This window comes from Larus michahellis, chromosome 2 (assembly GCF_964199755.1).
Source record: "Larus michahellis chromosome 2, bLarMic1.1, whole genome shotgun sequence".
Classification (NCBI taxonomy): Eukaryota; Metazoa; Chordata; class Aves; order Charadriiformes; family Laridae; genus Larus; species Larus michahellis.
The window spans coordinates 8,341,011-8,366,263 of NC_133897.1; the positions used below are offsets into that span (position 1 = coordinate 8,341,011).

Genomic DNA, 25,253 nt, shown 5'->3' on the forward strand with positions numbered 1-25,253 from the left:
TAGAATTAGAATTCAATCTAGCAAATGAAACCTATTAAAGAACCTTAAAGAACTATAAAAAAAACCCTCTATAAATTGCCCTTGAGAGCCCACCACTCCAAATGATGGTACTACAGAAGGACATATCACAAAATAAAAAGAAAATTAATCAACATCATACTGTGCGGAACTCCAGAATCCTTCACCAGAGATTGACTGCAGTGCTCCTGATCCTTTACAGTTGGTGTGTATGTATGTACATGCATCAGATTCAGGTTTGTTTCATTTTTCAGGGAAACTCTTGGCTGCAGAAAACTAACAGATGGCTGCTCAACTCACGATCCAAAACCACTCCGAGCAAATGAAATTCTCTTCTCTTGAGGACCCAGCAGTAGAAATAAATAGTTTGCTGAGGTACATTATTCGTAGAGAAAAAGGAAATCTCTGTTAAGTGTTGTGGGTTTGTACCACCATCTCCATGGGGTGGGCCCACGATGGAAGGCATTATACACATGGGCATGACCTGCTGAGACAGGGCTCTTGCTCAGCAGGAGGACAAAAGATGGTAGAGATCTGTTTAGCTATTGAGAGAGAAGGAAGAGAGACTGGACCGTGTTGTAACTCCTGCTTCCTTTCCTTCCTTCACTGCGTTCCTTGCCTTCCCCTCCTCAGTCATTTCGTTGCCTCTGTTCTCCCCGGCTATCTCCATAATCAGAGGATATGGCCCCTTACAGCAAGCAGGATGGGTGTGACTGGCAAAAACACTATTTGTGACTGCGAAAATTACAATCAACTTCTTATCCACAGTAGTGGGAGGCTGCATAATGAAACAGAAAACCAACACATAACACTGATTCTGAGACACACCAAGGTGCGGGATACAGGGGCTCTTCAAAAACCCCGGCAGTGTCTAAGCATCTCTTATTATCTTGGGTTCAGTTTTAGCCCTAATGAATCAGAGCTACTTCCTACGGAATCGCTCAGGTACCTCTAAGCTTCTGCCTGGAGACAGCTCAAGTGTTTCTGCATCCAGGACACACAGCTAATCCACAGTCAAGATAATTAAGAGGTGACTGCACTAATAATAAATGAATTCACCCCATAACTGAATTCATTAAAATTCACTGGCAGAAGTAATCTGCAAATACTTAGTAAATTACTCTGATCAAGTATTTCAGAAAATAAGTAAAATACCTGCAAAAAGTTTTCTGAAGTTCAGATATTGTATGTATATATACACACACACACACACACAAACTGGCCTTCATCGATTACATAAATACAGCACATTTTTGTAGATTTGAACTACTAACCAATACTTGAGAGCATAATCAGGACAGGCATACTGCTGAGCAGCAACCTTCAGAAATGTATTTTGATAAGAGGCCTAAAATTATTTTAAACAGAACAGGGGAAAAAAATATCTAAAATCAACGATTAGCATGGAATACTTCAGAACTCCATACTATTTTCTAATTACTTGTTTTAATCATACAGAAAAGAAGTATTAATACAAAAAAGGGACACACAATCATATAAATTATGTCTCCTACCAGGTCTATATGGTTTTCGCTTCCTTTTTTTAATCCCATCAGCTCCTTCTGCTGCTTTGGAATCATCATCCACAGCTTCCCGTTCTGGGCTAGAATCCGATTTTCCATCACAATCCATAAGATCACCTTCTGCAGAAAAGAAGCAATGGTAACTTTTCCCTGGAAAAGGGAAAGACAGTATTTTTCCAGAATTTCTGCATCTGACTGATTTCTGAGAAATTGACTGAGAATTGACTGAGAAAGGGGTGACAGATACTCACACTCTCCAAACACTTTTGGGAAACCCACCCTCTACATATATACAAAGACCCAGTATATCCATACATTTCCTGCGAGAGGATGTCTACACAAAACCAGAGAACAAATGCTGTAGTTACTGTATGTGAATCTGAGAAATTTTTTTGGTGCCCCTTTCAGAAGCCTGTGCTATTGCGTTTTCTAAATGTCTGAGCAATTTCTAGCCATACATCAAGGAAAGCGCATACAATCTACTATGCAAGATGTACTTTTTGTATACCATCCCCCTAAGTTTTGTTTGATAGGATTTGTTTTTATTGAGAAGAGAGACTGAAAAATTGCAGCCTGCGCTTGGAAGGTAACGTGTACCGACTCTCAGTTTAGAGGGTTTTTGACTTGAAGCTGTGTGACTGACTGGAAGCAGAGGAGTTTGACTTACATAGTAAAAAATTCAGCCCAAAGGAATTACTCAGCCTGGAAGATGAAGACTGCTATTTTAAACTAGAATTTATATTTTGTGGGAATGCAGGGTGGAAACAGATATGAAGTATGATGGCATTAAAAAAACCTCTGGTGCTCAAGAGAGAGTGAGTTAATTCTATTTCTGATATCCCCAAAATGTCAATACTATGATGACTTTACATCTTTATTTTATTGTAAAGCTTTTGAAACATGTTAAATGTACTCTTGCCCCTGAAAAGGTACTGGAGTTCCAATTCCCTGCTTTGGATTTAGGTATATAGTTCTATATGGTCTAAACGCACATACAGTTTTAAGAGGGAGAAACAGAATCACAGAATGGTTCGGGTTGGAAGGGACCTTAAAGATCATCTAGTTCCAACCCCCCTGCCCTGGGCAGGGACACCTCCCACTAGACCAGGCTGCTCAAAGCCCCATCCAGCCTGGCCTTGAACACCTCCAGGGATGGGGCATCCACAGCTTCCCTGGGCAACCTGGGACAGTGTCTCACCACTCTCAGAATGAAGAATTTCTTCATAATATCTAGTCTAAATCTCCCCTCTTTCAGTTTAAAACTACTACCCCTCGTCCTATCACTACACTCCCTGATAAAGAGTTCCCTCCCCCTCTCTCCTGTAGGCCCCCCTCAGGTACTGGAAGGATGCCATAAGGTCTCCCTAGAGCCTTCTCTTCTCCAGGCTGAACAGCCCCAACTCTCTCAGCCTGTCTTAGTAGGAGAGGTGCTCCAGCCCTCTGATCATCTTTGTTGCTTTCCTCTGGACTCGCTCCAACAGGTCCATGTCCTTCCTGTGCTGAGGACTCCAAAGCTGGACGCAGGACGCCAGGTGGGGTCTTATGAGAGCAGAGCAGAGGGGTAGAATCCCCTCCCTCAACCTGCTGGCCACGCTTCTTTTGATGCAGCCCAGGATGCAGCTGACTTTCTGGGCCGTGAGCGCACACTGCTGGCTCACACTGAGCTTCTCATCCACCAAATACTGTTATAACAAGACAGAGCTGGACTCTTTCATACCACATCTGCTGTGGCAGAACTACAACCCTTGCTCTTCCACAGGTTGGGTCACAGACCAGACTTTCACATTGATGAAGACTTTTCTGAGCTCTACCAACAAAGCTGGTGGCTTGGCAAAGGCAGTCCCCACTGACCACCACAGCCGATTCACTCCTCCCCTTAAGAGCATGGGTGATCCCTCTTGGCAACATGTGCGCTTCTGGCAGAAGAGAAACCTGCCTGAGTGCTACCGCGTTCTCTTACAAGAAAGCTAAACCCCACAGTGGTCCTTCCTATTTACTTACAAAGCATGGCTCTACAAAGAGGAGCAGAAGAGCCACGTTAAGTCTACCAAAGCTGAAGCTCCCAAAGGAAGCTGAACTTTCAAGTGGACTTTAAAATGTGGAACACCTGACGAAGTGCCAAACCTGATGAAAACCTACAGATGAGATGGTAACAAAATTACCACAAGCTCAGTTTTCTCACATACAGCCTCTTTTTTAAACTGGAACTTTAGAGTGGAAGTAAGGGTTATCCCCGTTTGCCTGGAATTACTACACCATGTTGCTCCAATCAAAGCCGTGGCACAGCTTTATTCATCCTGGTGCTCATACAAAAATTCCAGACGTTAAGAGAACAGGCACTGATCCATTCTACAGAGCACGTGTAGAGCTTCCAGGAAACCCAGCCAATCTCCCATGTACATGCTGTGCTGTTACTGTCACATATATCAATGTGCTCTAACTCTCAAAAAGGAAACGAAAGGTGATCAGAACCGAAATTAAAGTCTGTGGAAGCTTTGGCTCTCCCTTTCATACTCTGCTATTACATTTATATATCTCATTATCTAGTTGAAAAGGGATACCTATAAAAGCCAAGCAGCAGATAATGACATTAGACAGTTATATAGAAAACAGGCATATGTTTGTAAAAGTAAAGATGATTAACCACTGAAAAACAACGAGGGAAGTGGTTAATTCTCTATCTTGATGCCTTCAAACCAAAATGAACAGCCTTTTTTTTGCTTTCAACAATCCACCTGATGGACTACATGAAAGTATAAGATGAAATTTAAGAGTCAGTGTAATGCTAGGATAATGTACCAAAACCTGTGAATACTGAAGGAAAGGAAAGAAGAACAACTAGTTAACTTTTTGAAGGTTAAAACAAATAAAGGGAACCCATTATAAAAACCCCACGCTTCTAGTCAATAGCAGAGGGTAAGAATGTGCTAATCAAACAATGGGAACAATACTTGTATCAACAAGTTAACAGGGAAACTGCACTCATGGTTAAACCACCCAGTTATCTCAAGTACACTCTGTATCTAAAAAAAGCGTTTTATGACATTTAATCTGATTAACAACGAGGCAATGTTGCATAAACAGAAAGCACTTTAGAGTGTGGGGAGGTGGGGTGCCTCTGTTCCTCTCCTAACAGGCACCTGCATGACTAATGTAATGACTTTCACACCTGCCATTTCAGTAAGCCTTTCCCCAGGCCACGGATTAACACCTACCAACACACTTATCAGGAGGTACACAGCCAGACCACAGCAAAGAGGGCATGAGAATGGTATTGAACCACGCTGGCTGCTGTTCCTAGTGTTGAAGAGTGGGATTTGAAGAGTAGGACTGGCTGCTCCCACATGCTTTTCCCACTCTAAGCTCCCACCTTGGGTCTCCTCTGGCTGGGGCTGCTGTGCTTGCCCAGCTGGGAGGGAAGCAGGTAAGACAAGTACTGGTAGCCCTGGGACTTGTGAATCTTTGCTCCCTGTGTAGACTTGCAGTGGAAGGAGCTCTGCCAGGGGCTTCTACCACTGACCAAAACGTCATTCCCATACGCAGGGATGTGTTTGGATAGGCAAGCGTTAGCCCAGATCCCTTCAACTCTCATCGGCCTTAGAGGCTACAAAAACACTGTTAAAATCTTCCCCTCCCTCTGTACTACACAGATACCCCACCCTGGAACCTGCAACCCTTCGGTAGGGCTCTTCATACAGCGTCATCTACTCGAACTAGAGCAACAGCCAGAATTCCTAACTCAAATTCTGTCTTAAATTCTACCTTGGAGATGAGAACAAACAAAACGTTCATTTCATCTATGGATTCATCTATCTGGAATATACACACGGACTGCAACATTCTAGGATACAAGACGTGCCAAAAGTAGACTGTACCTCTACTGTCATCCATCTCCCCATCTCTTGAGTGTTCTGACTGGGCATCTGGGGGTGTCTGAAGCACAGCCACACTGTTCTGATTTATAATTTTCAGTTTAAGCTTTGGTTTCGTCCGTTTTCTTCTCGGTACTGTAACAGTTAGGCTCTGTAACTGAGACATGCCGGATTCTGTCAAGCAGACTCCATCCTGGGTGTACGTCTTCGGTGGGTCTATAAAAGTTAAACGGATCGTAACAGCAATATAAAACTCTTTCATTTACAAGTCTTAGATTTTCAGGAATAGCACTTTAAAGAGTTAATAATCCACATGTATGGAGCTGATTCTTTAGCGAAGAAATTGGTATAAATAAAACATAGATATCTGATACTGTCTTACACATTACAGTTACAGGTTTATAACTTAGAGTCTGATGTCAAATCCAGCAATAATCCATTATATTGCTGCAAAACAACTAACATCAAGGACTCATTAGAAAGAACGATTTGATTATGGAAACTGGCACCTCGCAGGGTATTTCCGTATCCCTGGCACTCACAGAAAACTGCAAGTCTTAGTTTGGGTCCCTGCCGCTTATTGGCCAAGGCTCTCACCCAGCCCTCAGCACTGTACCTTCATCTTATTAATTACCTTACGCTCCCAGAACTTCTGGTAACTCAGGCAAGTTATTAGCCCTATTTTACAGGCAGACAAAATCCAAGTTATATCAAGTGAGCTGCTCAGGATCAAATTGGAAATCATGGGTAGAACCAAAGTCTCCCAAGACCCGCAAGACTGCTTCCTCCTCAAGCTGTTAGATGACAGTTTAGTCTACCGATAAACTCTACCATTCCTTAATTCACCATGTAGAAAGGCGCTGTCATCTGTGCTGGGGCCCTGCAAGTGGAGGTTTGGGAACTTTCAGGGAATTACCAAATAATGAAGAAGCTTCCTCCTTCTGCTCTTTGGAGCCAATTAAATGACAATTTGATAACATGGTTTTTGAAAACATATAACCATCAGAACTTTTGTTCCCTTTAACCAAAAGTGTTTTCTTACATAACATCTCACACCTCAAAACACAGCTGGTTCTGAACCCAATTCTGCCCAGATGACTGTTTTCTTATGTTGAACTAGAAAAGAGTGTTTGCTTTAAAAAAAAATCGCATACTCTTTTTCAGATTGAAGATTTGAAGGGAGAACCTTCTTTCAGGACTACATTTGTGCGGTATCAAATGGAAACAAATTCTGACATGATGGAAGTTGTCCTAACATGATGAAAGCTGTTAGGTACTGTCATTATAAAAAGCCACTTGTCAGTAGGTCTCTCAAGATTATAAACTCCTAGCACAAACCAGACAAATACAGAAAAGTTGTGTCCTACAGCTCGAGCCTGTAAACATTTGTGTACGTGTTTGACTCAGACCCACTGCGTTATCACCGCTAATATTAAGGCAAGCAACTAAGTCTGCAGGATCAAAGCATAATTTTAAGTAATTATTATAATGCAGGTACGGCAGGCAAAAAAGAAGAAAGAAGAGAGAACGAGAAATAAAAATGAAAAGCATGCTGCGGTAACCAAAGGATAGTTAATGCTGTGTGTTACAAAATCATAGAAAAAGGAATTTTTGTGTCATGTAAAAATATACCCTTAAAATATGCTAAATGATCAAAGATTAAGCATTTACATTCTTTACCTAGTTCTTTTGATTTTGAAATAATCTGAGCTCCAACTGATGAATCACAACAGTCCAAAGAAGGCACTGAAAAATATAAGGAAAATCATTTCAACTTTTAAAAATGGTGACTTGATTTAAACTGAATCTATCAATTAATTTTCCTTCAAACAGTTCTGTTAATCTCCCTAATTTATACTGTTGGCAACATTCACCAGCACCTTTAAAATAAAGTGCTTTTCAGCGCCACAGAAGATGTGACTACAAAACAAGCCTGATACAAACTGAAGTCCTCCAACTTCCTAGAGCCAAGAATGGCAAAGGAATGGCACTGAACTTCATGGTAAATGATCTCCTTCTACTGGACTAAGGGTAGATGAATACACTGGATCTACTGGATTGGAAAGTACGCTCTACGCTAGTCATGACGTCCAGGTTTTGCTGACCTAAGGGTGAAAAATGGGAGGGCTTTGTGAATTGAATACGACCGCTCTCGTGTTTGCCCAAGGAGGGGCAGGCACACTCCAAGAGCTTTGCACACAAGACTCCAGCTGTGTCTGTGCTGCCAGGTCTCTTATACAACACATATGAGAAACAAAATAAGGCTGATATATCTGAGAACAGATGATACACGACTTGGTGAAGTTAGATAAGGTAATTCTTATTCAAGATAAGAATATCAATAAATGGAACAGCAGAAACTCAATTTAAAAACTACAGCTTGTGTCTGAACAAATAATGATCAAATTGTTGTACAACACTTCTCTTGTTGTGGGTAGAAATGCTCTTTCCATCTGCCTTAATTACAATAACCGTAATCACACTTCACTAACCTGTGATGTGCAGACTGGACTTTTAATATTAGTAGTGACTTTACAGAGATTATGTAGACAGAGTAAGTAAAGTGAAAATTAGAAGCTTGTATCTCACAAACACTGAGAAGTAGAATTAGAAGACCCGTTAGTTTGGCACGGTTAGCATTACCACATAGTCAAGGTTATCCACACTTCTTTCATTTATATTTTTTTTTGCCTAGAAATCTTATCCATGTTGAATTTAAGACTCAGACAAACATCTGGAGTATTGACCTTGCATCTATCACACAAGATGAGAACAGTGAGGCAAAGCACATGTGGGAGATTCACTGTTTCTCAGCCAGGTCAGACCACGGCACAAGTGCTGCTGCTGACCATCTCACACAACACGGGAGTCGGGAACAGGGCCAGGCAAAGCACAAAAGCTTCCAAGTTACACTTATATTCTTTGCTAAATACAATAATGAATACGAAATCTGGAAGAAGCTTTGTAAGCACACTAAATTTTAAGGAAAGTGAAAGTCTGTCTTCGAAAGCTGTAGTCCTTTAGAAGTTTTATGCAAGGTGTAACTGAAGTATATGACTGTGGTGGTTTTGGCCGGACTGGCCAATGAGAACGACAGATGGCTCTCCCCCCTCTCTCCAAAGAGAGGAGAGGAAGAGATAAAGAGATTTACGAGTTTAGAAAAAGAACTAAACTACTTAAATGAAAATAATAATAAATAAGGAAATAATAAATAATAATTTAAAAAATGTTTTTAAAAGTATATAATATATACAAAACCGTATCCAGCTCCTAGGATGATGATCGCGTCACCAGCAGGCACAGGGAACGTCCCAGACTGGAGTCAGCGACAGACAGGAGCTGAATTCTGGATCTGGAGTCAGGAATGCTCGGATTGGGATCAAAGGCAGACAAACAGACAGGGTCCTCCTCAGACGTCAGCCATTGAAGAAAGACAGTTGACCTTTTGATCCCTCAGCTTTTATACTGAGCGTGATGCAGATGGGATGCAACACCCTGTTGGTCAGTTTGGGGTCACCTGTCCTGCCCGCTCCTCCCTATAGGTGTGACCCCTCTACGCTTTTCCGCTTCCGACCCTCTAACGGGGCAAATAACGGAGCTAGCTGACCTTGGTTGTTATAGCAATAAGTATAAGCAAGAGCCTCTGTGCATACCATTCCTTGGTATAACCAGGTCTTATCACTCTGAGAGCGAACAGTTTCTGAACAACAGGCTCTTAATTTCAGACTTCAGTCAGTTAGAAGAGGCCCCCAGCTAAAAAGCGAAACCACAAACCAGAAAACCGGTTCTGTTTTACCTCAAACCAGGACAACGATATGACCCATAGAAAAATAATATTCCATGCAATGAGTAAATGAAAGCAGCTATGAGGACTACTGAAAAACTGATACACAGGACTAAAAGGGAAAAGACAAGGAACAAAAGAAACTGAAAATGAGATTTTGAAAGAGACACTGAGCTGGAGGGAGACAAAAAATATGGGACAAGCTGCAGGACAGAAGATACTCAAAAGCACTGGACTGAAACAACAGGAAAAAAAGGCAGATTGTAAGAAATACTCAAATTGGGGTAAGATGCCAACAGTTCATTTAATTGGTTATAATTTACAAGGTGTTTTAAGACAGAGATAGCAATTATTAAATTGGAATCTAAGGTAAACAAAAAATTCAGAACAGCAGCTGTGAACGGGAACTTAAAATCCTTATTTGAAAGTCAAACAATAGGGAGTGTTCTTCTGGTCCAGGTCAGATTGTGAACAATTTTAGCTTCGGAGACCGAAGAGAGATGAAATAGTCAAATAAAGAGGCTGATAGTGACAGAGGTGAGACCTTCAGAGACCAACTCACAAAAGCTGCACTAACAAATAGATTTTGAAGACAGTATCACACAGAATTCCAGAAGAGAAGATAATTAGAGTGCAGATTAAGGAATAAAATCAATAAAATGGACAACAGAGAAACACAGTGCTATTACAGAAAGAATGTTCAAGGAAAAAAAATTAAAAATTGAACAAAAAAGTGCTTTATGAGGCACTTCAGCTGAAGTTTAATCAAAATTGTTATGCTTATTTGCAGAAGTGTTTCAACATACTGAATACTGTACAGCATTTTAGCAGCTTCAGTTGAAAACAAGTAATTGCACAGAATACAATACAATGAGAAGAATCACAGTTTCCAAAAGAAAGTGGGCTGCCATTTGTAAGGCTGTTAAAGAAAAGAACAATTCTAGGAAGACATGAAATCAGCATAAGGGACGGAGTGAAACGGCTGATGTAGAAACACAACACTAACAGAGCACTATGGGATGCCTGCACAACTGTATGCATGACGCTGGGATTCCTTTGTAAATACAGTAATTTACAAGAACATAAGAGCTGGCATAATAAACGTGCCAAATAATAAAAAACTCAAAAGTTAATTTTTTAACCTAGAGCGTTACATTGCTTTTGTCTCCTGTATTTGTAAAGTACATTGAATTACATTTCAGAAGGAAGAACCACCGAATTTAGTTTCATGACAACTGCACAACAGTGGCTCCCAGCCATAATACGCTTATCACTGGCAGTATCAGCCATCTCTGAATTAGTGATACGAACTTCTCACAGCCTCTGTGAGCACGCTCACTTGAGCCACAGGAGGAATACGTGCACATGGGCAGCCATGATAAACTGTCACCAGGTCAGGTGTAACTAGCTAAAGAAAACCGGGCAGAGCTGCTCCCTTTGCCTCCTGCAGAGAAAGAAAATCAGCACTAAGGGAGGAGGAAGCTGAAGTACGTGCACGAAGAGAGGATGGGAGTAAGTGAGGAAGGGATGGAATTTGCAGATGGGGCATACGACATACAAGGGCAAACGACAGAAAGGCAGAAGTGATGGGTAGATGGTTGAGACTTGCTTGTCTAGGAGCGACTGTAGGTGAGAGATGCACACACCTCTCCTGAACGTGCAGGAATTAGAGCACAGAGACAAAGCTGCTGCTACCTAGAGCGGCTGCTTGTACCCAGTCATGGTAATACTCAAGCAATCTAAACTAGAAAAAAAAAACAACTCTACGAGGCCCAGCAATACGCTGGGGCACATGCATTATAACTTGAGAGCACACTAAAAGGAGCCTGATGAAGCACTGATGAAAGACAATTCTTTCCAAAGATTCTAGTAATGAAGGTTTCTATTTATCTTTTATTTCTGTTTCCTGAAGATGACTTTGTAAGATTATCAGATACGGTAAGATGAGACAGTGAAGAGCTCTTACACATTTAAAAGTTTCCATTTTCTGAAGCAAGAAAAATGGAAGCTCTTTCTCAATACCTACAGGCTAGAAGCATTTACTCTTTACTAAACCTACCATGCACTGGCAATTTACTAGGTTGAGGGGCTCTTGCTTCTTCTAGAAAGTAAGTAGTTAAAAAGCCTGTAATAGTGTTTGAAACACACCTGTGATACATCAAATGGAAAGAGCAAGAACCATCCCAATAAAAATCCCACAATATGGTACATTTTAAGAACCCGTCTACTGTTAACTAACATTTGTTCCTCTAAGTTAATCAAATGCTAATTGTTCTCACTTTGAAACAAAAAAATTACAGAAAATCTTCAAAGGAGTTGTAGAAGAATTAATGAAAGATCAAAACATTTCATACAAAAGTACATGCAAGTATTTCTATGAACATGCGTCAAATAACATATTCAGACATGCAACTGTGCAAATATGCATGTGTTAAAGAGGTATTATATAGACTGAGTCAAAACATGAAAGAATAAGCAGAGAAACTTGTCTTATAAAAAAAGTCTGCAAAGAAAGCTTGGGAATTTTCTAACAGGTGCCGCAGGACTGGTTCCTATCCCTCGGAAGACAAACCTGAGCAACACAACTTCATGAAGGTGTGCAGGAAGGACTAACTCAGGGCCCAGCTTATGCCTGGAAGTGAAACATCTCCAATACCATCTTGTGAAGTTGCTCCATCTCGCGTATTACAGGCTTTAATTACGTCTAAAAGGTAGCTCTGCCAGCTCCAAAGAGAAAGGAAGAGGGAGTATTTCTTACTTGGACCTTTTTGTTTTACGTGCCCAAAGCTTATTATCAAAATAAACGAAAATCTGTGCTATATCTGCAAGTTTCTTGTTTTTCCCGCTTACATCTTTTTGAATTTGTGAAAGCCGATCCCAAAAATGAAGTGACTTGTAGAAATACGTAAGTCATTCTTCTAATAGTGGTAAAAGTGGGATACTTGGAAGTGATCCACAACCATGTGTAGTTGAAAAGGGAGTAGATAAACCTGCAAGGTCAGGTCAGTAAGTTACAGTTACTGCCACGCTGTTACGAGGATGTGCCAGCGTAAAGGGATGTTAGATGCTCTACTGAGCTTTTCTGGGCAGCCCTCTTGAACACATGCCTCATGGTATCTTCAATCTTGATCAGGAAAGCCAATCTCACTGAACATCTTCTTGCTGGGTACAGATATTTCTCGAAACATTTGCTCAGTTCTTGTACCTTCCTCCTATCATACTGTCATGATAAAGGCTTAATGCAAAGACTTTAACGTGCTATTACGCTAAAAATGGGTATAGGTGCCAATGCTCTGTTACAGCAACAGACTGAAGCAGAAACTCCCGTGAGCCGACATGCAGAGAACGCAGACCTGGGCTACCACTCCTGTAGCAAGACCATAAATCATGTAATAGGCCAATCTAATTGCTGACAGGCCACTCACAATAACATTTGCCCTCCCACAGAACGAGCTGCTGTAGCTGTGCTTAAAGAGAAAACTGCAGTAACCTCAGCTCTGGGGAGCACCGCTGCTACAGAACTGCGTGATACAGACTAACGAGGACGTTGGTACATATATTCGCTGGTAACATGTGTGGAGAAGAGCAAGGAACTGTACATTCTAACTGACAAGCACGCGGCAGCTCCTGAGCAGGAACGTATAGTGTGAGCTTTTAAAGACCGCAGCTAGGGAGGGAAGCACTGGTCTTAAATACTGGGAGAGCAGAGGGAGTGACATTATTAAAACATGAGGGAGGAGGGGAAAAATGCTTAGATGGAGTGTTATTACAGCTCCTGCTACTTCAGACAGCCTCAAAGTATTGAAATATAGAACATTTTTCTGCTTGGAAGTGATTTTCAGAGTCTTCTGCAGTTAATAACTTTAGAGAACTGAGCTTTCTTCCTTCCACTTGACAAAGTGAGATGCCTTTTACCCTTTCAATACCAAATGCTTTTAGTCATTTACCCAAATTATCTTCAATAAATCTATCCAGAATTCCCCCTGCTAGGTCTTCTCTGGCCTTGCAGCCAATCACTAGAGGGTGCGAAAGAGCTGAGGACACTTCCAGAAGGCCCTTACAATAAACACGAAAAATCTTGCTTCTACCATGAGCCCATCTCCACCAGAGAAAAGAACCATAACACATTCCCAAACCTAGTTATTGCAGTGTGTAATCCTGCCATTGGTTTCAATTGTCTTCTTACCGTTTGTTGGTGGTATGTATGGCCTACAAATGGTACAGTCAAAACCCATATCAGCTATGTTTTCCACTTCCTCCTCTGTGTTTAAGTTCTGACAGATTGCATGCATCCATCTAGAAATTAAGTGGGGGAAAAAATACAATTTAAAGGAAATATGTGGTGTTTTAGGAGACCCAAATATCAGTATATGGTCCAAGTAAATGTGAAATATTTGGTTAGTTTAAATTCTTTTAGGGAGAAACGATCAACCAGGTTCTCCGTATATAGCATTCCCCTATGGTGGTGTGTGTTAAATACTGTATATACAGTATTAGATTACCTATTTCCTTCACAGGAAGGAAATCTCTATAAAATAACGTCCTGGAAGCAAATATGTCTTAGTATTATAATTTTCCCCCTATATTGCAATTATTTTAACTGCTTACTTGATACAATGTAGATTTAGCTAGATTTAGTCTCACAACAATAGTCTTGGGAGGTAAATTAGCTTTATTTTTACAGAGGGGGGAAATGAGGCACAGAGCGATTAATCGATTTGCCCAGAGTCATTTAGTTAAGTCTGTGGTACAACTAGAAATGAACTAATAAGAGACTTCTGAGACTCAATCCAGTGCTCTTTACCACAAGACCATTCTCTTCATCTTTATGCTTTTACGTTATGGGAAAAAAAAAAAAAAATAAGGCTTAAACAAGAAAAACCTGTAAAATACTAGAAATCCTTACCGATCACATTGTCTACACTGAATTATAAGCTCTTCGTCCCTGTACGTGCGATAGCAGATTGGGCAGGTAGACAAACTTGCGCAGGGAGCACACTGTGTGTAATTATTTTGCCATTCACATCTTAAACCTGGAGAAGTTGCTCCACAGTGTCTGCACCAAACACACCTGCAGAACAGACAGAATGATCCATTACTTTCAGTTCACAGGAAGGTTATTTTGTGGCTCTCAAACCCTCCCACTTAGAACGGGGTGAATAATTAAGTTTTAGATCACTAACCACTAGGGGGGGTGGGAATTCATGCCAGGTCACACAATATTTTAATTAAATAAAAATGGTATTATTTAGATTTTGAACATTACCAACATCTTTTACACTTTTTACAGGAAGTTCCTAAGTAAGAATTCCCTTCCATCTGCAAAACAGACAGATGGGTGTTTGTAACAGCTCAACAGGTCAAAGGAGTTCCTGCTTCCAGTTGCCATTCACTTTGAGATACAGAGACTGAACCACGTGAGAGGTCAAGTCTGTTTAGTGTTTCACCCAAGTAAAAACAAATGTTTTTTAGAGGGTTTTATTTTGAGAACAATTTCATGAAGCACCCATTCATTTTTCCAACTGAACGTTCCAATGAACGTCAATGAGATTTTTTTTTTTGTCTAAGAGTTTCTAAAGGAAATTTTTGTCTACCTCTAGTAACATGGTTTTTGGCAAGAAGAAACAGTATTAAGAGGAGATAACAGCTTCCCTATTAAATTGATAACTGAATGAAACAATTCAAAAGTATTTTGTTTGCATTGTTGAATACACCTGACTTAAGTACAATTAAAACATTATTACAGTTCAACTGACACTGCAAATATGAAGTGATAAAAAGAAACAAAAGAGGCCAGCAGTCGATATTGCTGACCCCAGACCCAAACACACCATTTGCACTTCCAGCCTCCCTTGGGAACTGTCTGCAGGGGCGGATCTAAGCAGTACGTGTGGTAGCTGATGTCGCAGTCATCACAGAGCAGCAACCTTCCTGGGTCTGTCGCCTTCCCACAGGCTTCACACACCGTGCACTCCAGGCACCTCCAACCTTTGCTAAGCACCACTTTAGTAATCTGCAAATGGCAAGATGAAAATTATTTGAAAACTGCTGTATCAAGTGCAACGGTTGTACAAATTAAGGTCTGGCTAGTGGAGCAGAGGATGCTCTTCTGTGCACACAAACCACATCACAAGTAGCTGTTTATCAATTAGACTTTCTGGAGCCGCAATAAATGGGAACGGATTAAACAGAAAGAAACTCTAATTACTGACACCTGATACTGTTCTGGAATATATTTATTCAGACACCAGAGAATACATACTGCATTGGATCAACACGTAGGACCGTTTACTCCTTATAGGAGTAGCTGGTCCTGTAGGGATGAAGGAGAACACACAGCCGCTTTTTTCAGCTATGTAGTAAAGCCAGGATTCAGGACACTACAAATCCTGTATCTTTCCTGAATTATCTGTGATCGCCAGTGCCGGGGTTTTAGTAATCTGAAGCAAGCAACTAATTTATCGTAATTAATATATAATGTAAGAGTAGTACATAAACACAAAGCCAAATTATAGTTGCATGAAATATACATATGGCATTTTGTAAAGTACATTTAAAATAAAGTTTTGTGACATGTTTAAAAAAATCCCACTTTTGCACAGATATACTTACATAATAAACAATAGTGTATATTGTATACATTGCAGTAAAGAGCTTATTATGTACTCGCTAAGTCATCTCATACCATTCAAATTTAATTTTCACACATTCCCTCCTAGACTAATGAATGTAAAATGTATTAATTAACCACTCCAACTGCTGTCAATTCTGACAGCCAACAGACAAATTGAATCAACTGAACCTTATGCCCCTACTAAATGAAGACGCAGCAGTATACATTTTTTTCTTTGTTTTTAACTCTGCTTGTATTTAGGTTTTAAGCTTATATCTCAAACTGTTATTTTAACCAACTGATGGATAATCAGTGCTATTTATGGTTGCAAAATTACAAAAAGGTTAATTTCTCTTGAGGCAATGCATACTATAAAATGACATTTAATTAAAGTCTTTCACAAGTCGCATACAAATAATGGTCACATTAGCTGATGAATATCTAACAAGCTAATGACTCCCCTAATTACCACAAAACCAAAGGCAGCATAGTGCTATTAAAGTGCAGTATGAAAACAGTGTAATCAAGTATATTCTCTTCATGTAACAGAAGCACTCACCTTAATACTGACACAATATGGATGGTAACACTGACCACATTGAGAACAGGCAAGCAACCTGCCCTCAGCACCTTGCCCAAAACTCCCACAAACTACGCACATATCCTGAAACGACAGAGAAGAGCAGATTTTCAACACGTGCCAGACACTAAATTCTGAAAACACGTACTAAAATCCAAATAGCTTGCTGTATAATTTAACTCCTAACTAGGACGTTCATTTACTTTTTTCTAATTAAAAGCAGAGAAACAAAATGAAAATACAGAAACTATTATCCTAACCTGATGGAGAGTGAACTTGTCACTGTTAGAGAAGAGGACAACTGTATTATGCATCGAGTTTTCTTCCTCATCTTTGTTAGATGAAATATCCATAGTTGTGACCTATTAAAAAAAACAAAAAAACCAAAAAAAACCCCACAAAACATAAATAACAAGAACATCACATTATCTAAGACATGTGACCAGATGAAAATTATTCTCTAAATGTTATTTTAGTAGTACCAGAGCATACAAGCTTTGCAAATATTTATTCATACACTATGAACTTTCGTAAAAAGGTACCTTTATCAGAAATTGCTATATTAATTCACATTTTCACATCAGTACAAGCATCATCACTATTTCAGCTTTACAGACACATTCTCTTCCTCTCCTTTGTTCACCTTTACGCATTACCCCATTGCACTTTAAAACGGAAATGGAAGGAAAGTGGTAGTCTAAGAAAAAAAAAATAAAAATCACTAAGCAGAAATTGTCATACTGTGACCAGTCTGCTCTGTTCCCTACATATAAACACGGAGGTTCTTCTCATTGAATAGTTAATTGCAGCGACATACTTTTGAGTATTAATTCACAGAGCAATTGCAGAAATATAATTTGTCCCATATTGCCTAAAATATGGTTTGTCTAATGTTCCAAGTATGTTAGAGGGATAAGCAAGAGTTCTAAAGTTACAAGAGTTAAGATACTCTCCGTAAGCAGTTTCTTTATGAGGCTTATCTCTCTTGCCCATAAAAACTTGCACTGAACCTGAAACGGCTGTTTTCATCTCAATCCACAAGCTTTACTGCTGACAGTCGTTCTCCTTTTGATCGAGACATTGCTACCCAGACCTGCCCTTTATTAATTCAGCGTATACATGTACGTATAGCTTCTCAGGAAGAAAAAGGAAGAAAAAAAAAAAAAAAAAGACTTAACTGTGTTCTGCCTTTCATGCAAATCTTCCTATGCAGAATTTGGTATCCATGAATTCAAACTAACAGGCCTAACTATTTACTCTCTGAATCACGGAAGCTTCCAAGCCATGGAAGCTTGGAAGATTAAGAACACGAAGTTCTATATAAAAGAAAAAATGCATGACAGAGAAATGTTCCCTTGTTTTACCAGCTGTTTGAATTTTATAAATGTGGATTACTTTAAACACAGTTTAAGTCTTACACAGATAGTTTTGTTTAAATAATAATTTAAATATTTTACAAATCCAAACACCACTCTAGAGACAATGTAAATACTGTTACAACAGCTACAGAATCCTTCTGATAGACTGTTGCTGAAAAGCAGTGTTTACTGAGAAACAGCTACAAAGAGGATATATTGTTAACGCATTTTAATTACCGTATGGTTGAGAGCACTGCAGCTGTAACTAACTAATTAACCAAAAAAACACCCAAAACACCTCTTGGTATGTTCAGGGAGAGCTTTTTCCTCACGCATATTGCCACAGATTACACAAAGTCCTTGGAATTGCTTGCATACACAAAAAAGCAGAATTTGAAGGACCGAATCACTGCAATTTTGATGCTTGCTTAATGCCAGCCTTAACCCAGGTTAGGTTAACCTGTAGCCACCTTCTTCCCCATTCCCAAAATATATCAAGATATTCCCAAATTTCTGTACTTGTCCCCAGGTCATGATCCCACACTGAATAAGAATCAGTTGTGCAAAGGGGCTGAATATACTCTCATTTCAAACATTTATCTGGCAAAAGGCTGGTCTCTTGGTATTGCTACCTTCATCTACTCTATCACGAGACACCACATCTCTGCTCTAGAATTCTGAAGCTGCCATTTACTTGATGAGTCACAGGATCAGATTTCAATAGGAATCATGGAGATTGGTGTCCATTTTGTATTAATAGCAATTTACCTAACTCAATATCCTCTGTTCAGTTACAAAAATCCTTAAGAGTTTGTTCTATAAAACACAGCTTCCCTTGAAGTACAAATTTGTGCTTTGTAACGCAGAACCGTAGAATAGTTTGGGTTAGAAGGGACCTTTAAAGGCCACCTAGTCCAACCCCCCTGCCATCAGCAGGGACATCTTCAACTAGATCAAGTTGCTCAGAGCCCCATCCAACCTGACCTTGAATATCTCCAGGGCTGGAGCATCTACCACCTCTCTGGGCAACCTGGGCCAGTGTTTCACCCATCCTCAGCGTAAAAAATTTCTTCCTTCTAGCTAGTCTAAATCTTTCCTCTTTTAGTTTAAAATCATTACCCCTTGTCCTGTTGCAACAGGCCCTGCTAAAAAGACTCTCCCCATCTTTCTTATAAGCCCCCTTTAAGTACTAGAAGGCTGCAATAAAGTCTCCCCGGAGCCTTCTCTTCTCCAGGCTGAACAGCCCCAACTCTCTCAGCCTGTCCTCACAGGAGAAGTGCTCCAGCCCTCTGATCATCTTCGTGGACTTCCCTGGACCCACTCCAACGGGTTCACGTCTTTCCTGTACTGAGGACTAAATAATTATGTGAATGCCTCCAATTCAATAAGGTACCTATGACTAGCTTGAGTGGAATTCATCCTGTAGGTTTAAAATTACTTATTTGCTTACAAATATTGACCATCCAAAGATTTAAAAGGGAACAATGATAAACACATTTGTTCCTTTCCCAGATCACAAATACCGGAGTATTCCATGAAATTATTATATAGTCAGCAATAAATGGCACAATGCTGTATAAACCCAAACAGATTGTATGTAAGAACACATAAAAAACAGCTCTAAAGAGAGTCTGAGGAATTACTTCATAAAGACATAAAAATGAGTAAGTCCTTCCCTGGACATGAGGAACAAGATACCTCTCAAAATCTGCAAGGCTGATTGATAACCGAACTTTTACAAGTTCAAAGAAGCCAAGTCCATAGCAGGAAAAAAACCTGAATTTTTTGCAGTCCAGGTGTCCACATTTTTCATACCAAAATCCCTCAGAGCAGACCAGGACTGTGTAGGATTTTGGAGTTTTAAAAGGACTTCAAGTGTGAAATAGTTTAACTATCAATTGTGGTGAGCAGCAACTTGCTTAGAATCCCTTCAGGGCGGTAAGTATGAAGGACGGCAAATGCAACTACTGCTTCCTCATGGGGGGAAGCCATGTACCATCCCTACAGAATATCTGACATTCGATCATAACAGAGAACCTGCTGCCACGTTAATATGAATTATGTTTTGTTAAACAGTGAAGGAAGCTTTAATTATGGTAAATGAGGATCTATCAGAGCTCTCTGAAGGAGTCAGCAAGCCTGGGGACAGGGAAATCTGACTGATGTAACTTACTTCATTACCAAATTCATTTGCCAAAGTCCCTCACCAATGCTCCTTAAAAAAAATGATAAACTGACATAGAATTAGAGGAATGGTTCCTATATTGACACAAGACATGAAATAAATTATCGGTTTTCTATGTGTGAGAATAGCATTAGTGGAATCTGATAGGGATGTCTGCTAACAGGCCGTGGTGTTCAACCCACTTGTGTGCAATCTGAAAAACCCAGCGAGGAGCAAGGTGACAAAGCTTGCCAACAGTATTATGATATTCAGAGTAATAAAAAAGGACAGACAACTGTGAAGAACTGCACAAGTTCTTCATAAAGCTGAGTGCTGGGCTATGAAAAGGCAGATGAGAGTTCAAAAAGTAAAAAAATTAATATGACAAAACAAGTGACAAGGATGATCAAAAATATGGAATAGGTTCCATACAAGGAACAACTCAAAATACTGGGATTCTCCAGACTAGCAAGGAAAGAGTGGAAGGAGAAGGAGCAAAACTGACAGAGATGTGTAGAAACTGAGTGGCATGGGGCAGAGGAGGTGAACAGGAAACAACTCTTCACTGCCCCTTCTGTAAGAGCAGTAAGGAGCAGGCATCAAAACCAGCAAGCAGCAATTTAAGACAACAGGTCGATGAGCTGTAGAACTAAAAAACATGAACATGGTTTCCAAATGTTTTTAAAAGTGAGTAGACAAATTCATGAAAGAAAGCTCCAACACATGCTGCCCAGGACAAAGATACCTTCTCCTGTTCAGCAAGTCCCCAAGCCACAAACCGTTGAAGTGGCTCCTTCTCTAGGCCGCTTCTGTTTCTGCACACTTCCCCCAGCACTCAGTTTTGGTCCCCTGGGTAAAACCTCTGCTGTGATCCACTTTGGCTGCGGTTACGTTCTCATGCACAAGCCTTGCTCTCCCCTTTTCTGTTGTTGCAGTGAGTGCTGCATCTACCCAGCATGTTTTCCACCCGAGGAAATGGAAGGAGTACTCTAGGACTCCCAACGGTAGTGCCTTTAAGCGGCAAGAGCAGCATAAAATTGCTCCAGGTCCATTAAGCTACAGTGCTCCAGTTCTCCATCACAAACACTCAGTAACAGCCAGGCTTTATCAATTACCCCTGCTTTTTAACGCTCTTTGGTTTTACACAGTATTTTAATACAAGAATTATAGCTGAATAAAATTACCTTACATTAACAGACCACAATGTGACTTCAAAATAAATGTTCTTACCCCTGGAATGACTACAGTCCCAACTCCATTTTTCAGTTTTGATCTACCTCTGCCACCTCTTCCTGAAAGACCCGCTCCACGTGGCCTCCGCTTCCCTGGGAATCCTGATCCACGGCCCTATTCAATATAAGATAACAATTTAAATGCAACCTGAAGTTCTTTTGTTATATGGGATATCAAACTTGTTCAATTCATCTAGAGAAAAACATAAGTAAACAACCACCCTATGATTTCAAGTGAACATGAGGCCATAATCACTAAGTCACTGCATAAATCATTGTGAAATACCTTTAACTACTTACATGACATAATATCATCACCTTTATCACCAGTAAGAAAGCAGCCAAAACCAGAAATGTTTATTTTCTGCTCAGGAATAACTGGAAATACAGAAATGTGGGGGTTTTTTCCACAGTTGCGAAGTATCCAAAACAAATATGCTCTATCCTGTGATTCACTTTTCTTTTCTTTTTAAACAGTCAGCTCAGACAGTCGTGGGACTTCTGAATAGGGTCTGGACACTTGATTACTTGCAATCATTGATGCTTTTCTTATGCTATGAATAATCATGCAAAAACTGGAATTTATTAGGACTCAATCCTGCTCCCAAAGCAAAGCAGGAGCTGGCTCCATCAAATTCCCTTAATTCAGCAGATACAGAGAGAGCTTTTTATATTAATTATATCAATTACGCTCAGATTGACATTCCCCATAAGATGATACTTTTCTTAGAAAATATCCACTTATTTTTAGACAGCTGCTTTTTTCCCCTTCTTTATTTTAGACGCACGCGCACAGTTGCAGCGTTGTATGTTCTGGAGTATTCACAGTATGTTCAACTACAATTAACTGCGGAAAAGCAAGTATGTTTTCAATAATAATTACCTGATTAATACTGTGACTGAGTTTGAAATTATTATTTTTTTTAATTTCAAAATTAATTAAACACAAAGAGGATCCTTAATCCTCCCTAATCACTTCCAGAGAGAAAAAGAACACATTCACAATGTCCCAATGTTCTGGCTGGTGTATCAGACATCTTTACAACGTGTTTCAGAGCCTCTGATCTGTACAACTGACAATAATTATGGCATATACTCAAATAAGCACTCTTCCTACTATGAAATAAGCAATCAGATTATTTCTTGCATTTCAAATTTGTGAATAATCTCGGCTCCTAATACAGCCCGACTCCATCCAGAGTATCTAGATACGGTGCCTGCATCCAAACGTTTGCTGGAAACTACTTTTAGTACGAAGGCAAAACAGTTACTCAATAAAACAATGTTGATGGAACCACAAAGCTCCTTGGGGATGGTGTGGCCAACAGACATGAACAGTCTTTACTGATGGAGACAGGAGTTTCCTGGATGGAAAGCAGCACTATGGGCTCATTATTACCAACAATATTTTTCAAATATGCCAACTCCTGTTTTAAAGAAGATATAGAAGTTTATGCTCATAATTAAAGGGAGAATCCAAGCATCCCGATGTTAAAATTTTATTAACATCCATCTATTAATGGGAAGAGAAATTAAATTGACTTACTCTTACACAATGAGGTAATGTAACGCAATGCTATTTTAGGAAGCAAAAGGGAGGATGTTACTGATGGTTGAAGTACTTATATATACTAAGGTGAAAGAAAAAATGTTGTCCTTACATATATATGGAGTTAATACATATGCACACACGGGACATAGAAGCATCAATTTTTTTAAGATGTAAACTCTTCTGCCATGTTTCTTATTTTGCCTGTTTCAGGCCAGGTATCAGTATTGTTATTTTCACACAACTAGTAACAGGAATAAGCACATACTTGTATCAATGTTAATGCTGAATATTAAGCTGGAAATTAATGCTCAAAGCAGCAAAAGCTAAGCTAATGTCAAATTAAAATAAAATTAGCATGAGAGTTAAAGTGAGATGAAAATAAATCATTGGGAAGCTACAGCTATTTGTGAGAGATTCATCATTTAGCTTTTTTGCCTTTATTTAAAAGTAATAATTCCACTTAGTTTCTTCAGGTGTTTTTAATGGTAAACGTCACTGTGGATACAAGCTTTGGTCCACCTAATGAGGTAGGAAAGTTGTTATTTTTTTCCCCCCATAAGCTAAAAACGCTGTCACTTTGAATCCACTCCGCAAGATTTCTCCACAGTAACAAATGCAGGCCACCTTCAGACCTCTGCTCCTTTCCGTGCCTGGCTTACCTTGCTGCCAGTCTTAAGGACATTCTCCTTCTCAGGTAATTTTTTTTGACAGCTATGTAAAGCCAACCACAAAAAGTAAAGTACTCAGCACACACAAAAAATTGGTAATACAAGCTATTCTTTGCCATTGAAAATCAGGGCAATGCCATCGTACTGTACACTCTGGAAAGCACACTTTTTTAACCTGAAAGCTCCAGAGTTTCAATAATTTTTAAAGGCCTTAAACAGTAATAGAATGGAAGATTAATTCAGTTGTGAGATACAGAATTTCATCACTAGTCTCTACAGCAGAAAGATAGCAATGGATACATGAAAATAAATTCAAATTATTTACCACTTTGATGCTCCAAATGGCACTGCCAGGAAGCTGTCTGGATTTAAAAATGTCCCGACCTTCTGAAATGTCTGGGGACCAGGAAGGTGGGCTGACTGTATTATTGGTACTCCAAGCCCCCTAGGATACGGTAGGTGAGAAAATAGATGTATAAAACTTTGCAACATAAAAAAAAAAAAAAAAGGAAAAAAAGAAGAAAAAAAGCAAGCAACAAAAAAAAAATCTGAAAAGCAAAGCACATGCAGGCATAGGCAATTCTACGTTAACTTAAGTAGTCAATTAGTTCACTGAGAGGAAGGTGGGAAATTTTTAGGTTCTCATTGAAACATATACTAAAACAAACATTAACCTCCAACTGATGGTTAAGTACAAGAAAATGAGTTTTATAAACAAAGCACAATACAAATCGAAAGCAAGCAATCATAACAAGTTATATCCCTAAATTTTATTGCATCAAAAGACGACAGTAGTTTGAGATGACACCATCCCCTTTTACACTTCAGATCACGTTTTGAAAGAACAGGTGGCCTTAGTCGACTTTTGAGTCTAAACTACTGACAATCACAGCAACAACTAGTCAGAGAAGCGTGTGAAACAAAAGGAATATAAATAAACCACTGGGAAAAAAAGAAAAGAAAAACAGCCATGGTAATTAACAAAGTATCTCTCTCCTGCAAGTCTGCCACAAACAAACCATTAGAAAACTCCACTATTAATTTTTTTTTTTTTTTACCCCAGTGTTTTTATTTTACGCTGTGGTATCAAATTTTAATATGTTATTATATACATGTAGTAATATACATCCATATGCTGTACCTACAAACTCTTTTCAACTAATTGATTATTATCCTTATTTATATAGTTCCCACCACAGTGAGATACTGTATAACTGTCACAAGATATACAGCAAAACAAGAAGAAAGTGCTAAGATGGAAAAGAAAAAAAAACCCGCTGAAGTTCCTCATACACATTAAAATCTGTGGAAGACTTCCTCGAACCCTGAGAAAAGTCTGCAGGAGACAGCCATCATAAATAACTTCATTCTGAATTTACAAATTAGAATAGTTGAAGAATAATAGGTTTTCCTAATTCTAAGTTTACGAGAGTAAGAAAAAAATGAATACCAAGATGAGAAGTAAAACAGATGAAAAGTATAGGTTTACCTTCTCCAGAATGACATTCAGCAGCAGAATCGCATGGATGCTATGGAATGACATTATGCATACTAATAGTCCCAACTATTCACACATTCATCCCTGCTCACATGGGCAAGCCCAAATACGCTTGTGCTTTTGAATACTGGTCTATACAAGCATTAAGAAAAATGACACAGCTTTGCAAAACGTGGGGGGTTTCTGAAATGAAACATTCTCCATCAAGAATGTGCAGGAAACAGTTTCTTTGGAATCAACAACTCATCAAAACATATATTCATCTCAGACTGTAAATCGGTATTTTGCTAACAGCCGTGCTGGCTGAAAATAGGGCTATGCCTCAACTGATTTCAGGCCAGAAGGATCCCGGGCAAGACCTCTGTGACCCATGTAAGGCACGGCCAGGTTA

At 39.5% G+C, this 25,253-nt stretch overlaps 1 protein-coding gene across 34 annotated transcripts in view; it reads right to left on the reverse strand.

Moving 5' to 3' along the window:
- The window catches only part of KMT2C (lysine methyltransferase 2C), a 203,167-nt gene that overhangs the window by 54,168 nt on the left and 123,746 nt on the right, over window positions 1-25,253 (reverse strand). For 14 of the 34 annotated variants that reach the window (XM_074574090.1, XM_074574068.1, XM_074574072.1 and 11 more), the window contains 10 exons: window positions 23,690-23,809; window positions 21,143-21,259; window positions 16,651-16,752; window positions 16,370-16,474; window positions 15,029-15,210; window positions 14,104-14,268; window positions 13,384-13,493; window positions 7,094-7,159; window positions 5,417-5,629; window positions 1,533-1,691 (listed from right to left, as the gene is read on the reverse strand). In XM_074574090.1, coding sequence (XP_074430191.1) covers window positions 1,533-1,691; window positions 5,417-5,629; window positions 7,094-7,159; window positions 13,384-13,493; window positions 14,104-14,268; window positions 15,029-15,210; window positions 16,370-16,474; window positions 16,651-16,752; window positions 21,143-21,259; window positions 23,690-23,809 — 1,339 coding nt within the window. The remainder of the gene's footprint in view (window positions 1-1,532; window positions 1,692-5,416; window positions 5,630-7,093; window positions 7,160-13,383; window positions 13,494-14,103; window positions 14,269-15,028; window positions 15,211-16,369; window positions 16,475-16,650; window positions 16,753-21,142; window positions 21,260-23,689; window positions 23,810-25,253) is intronic. The other 20 variants (XM_074574074.1, XM_074574073.1, XM_074574065.1 and 17 more) reach the window with 8 other exon arrangements.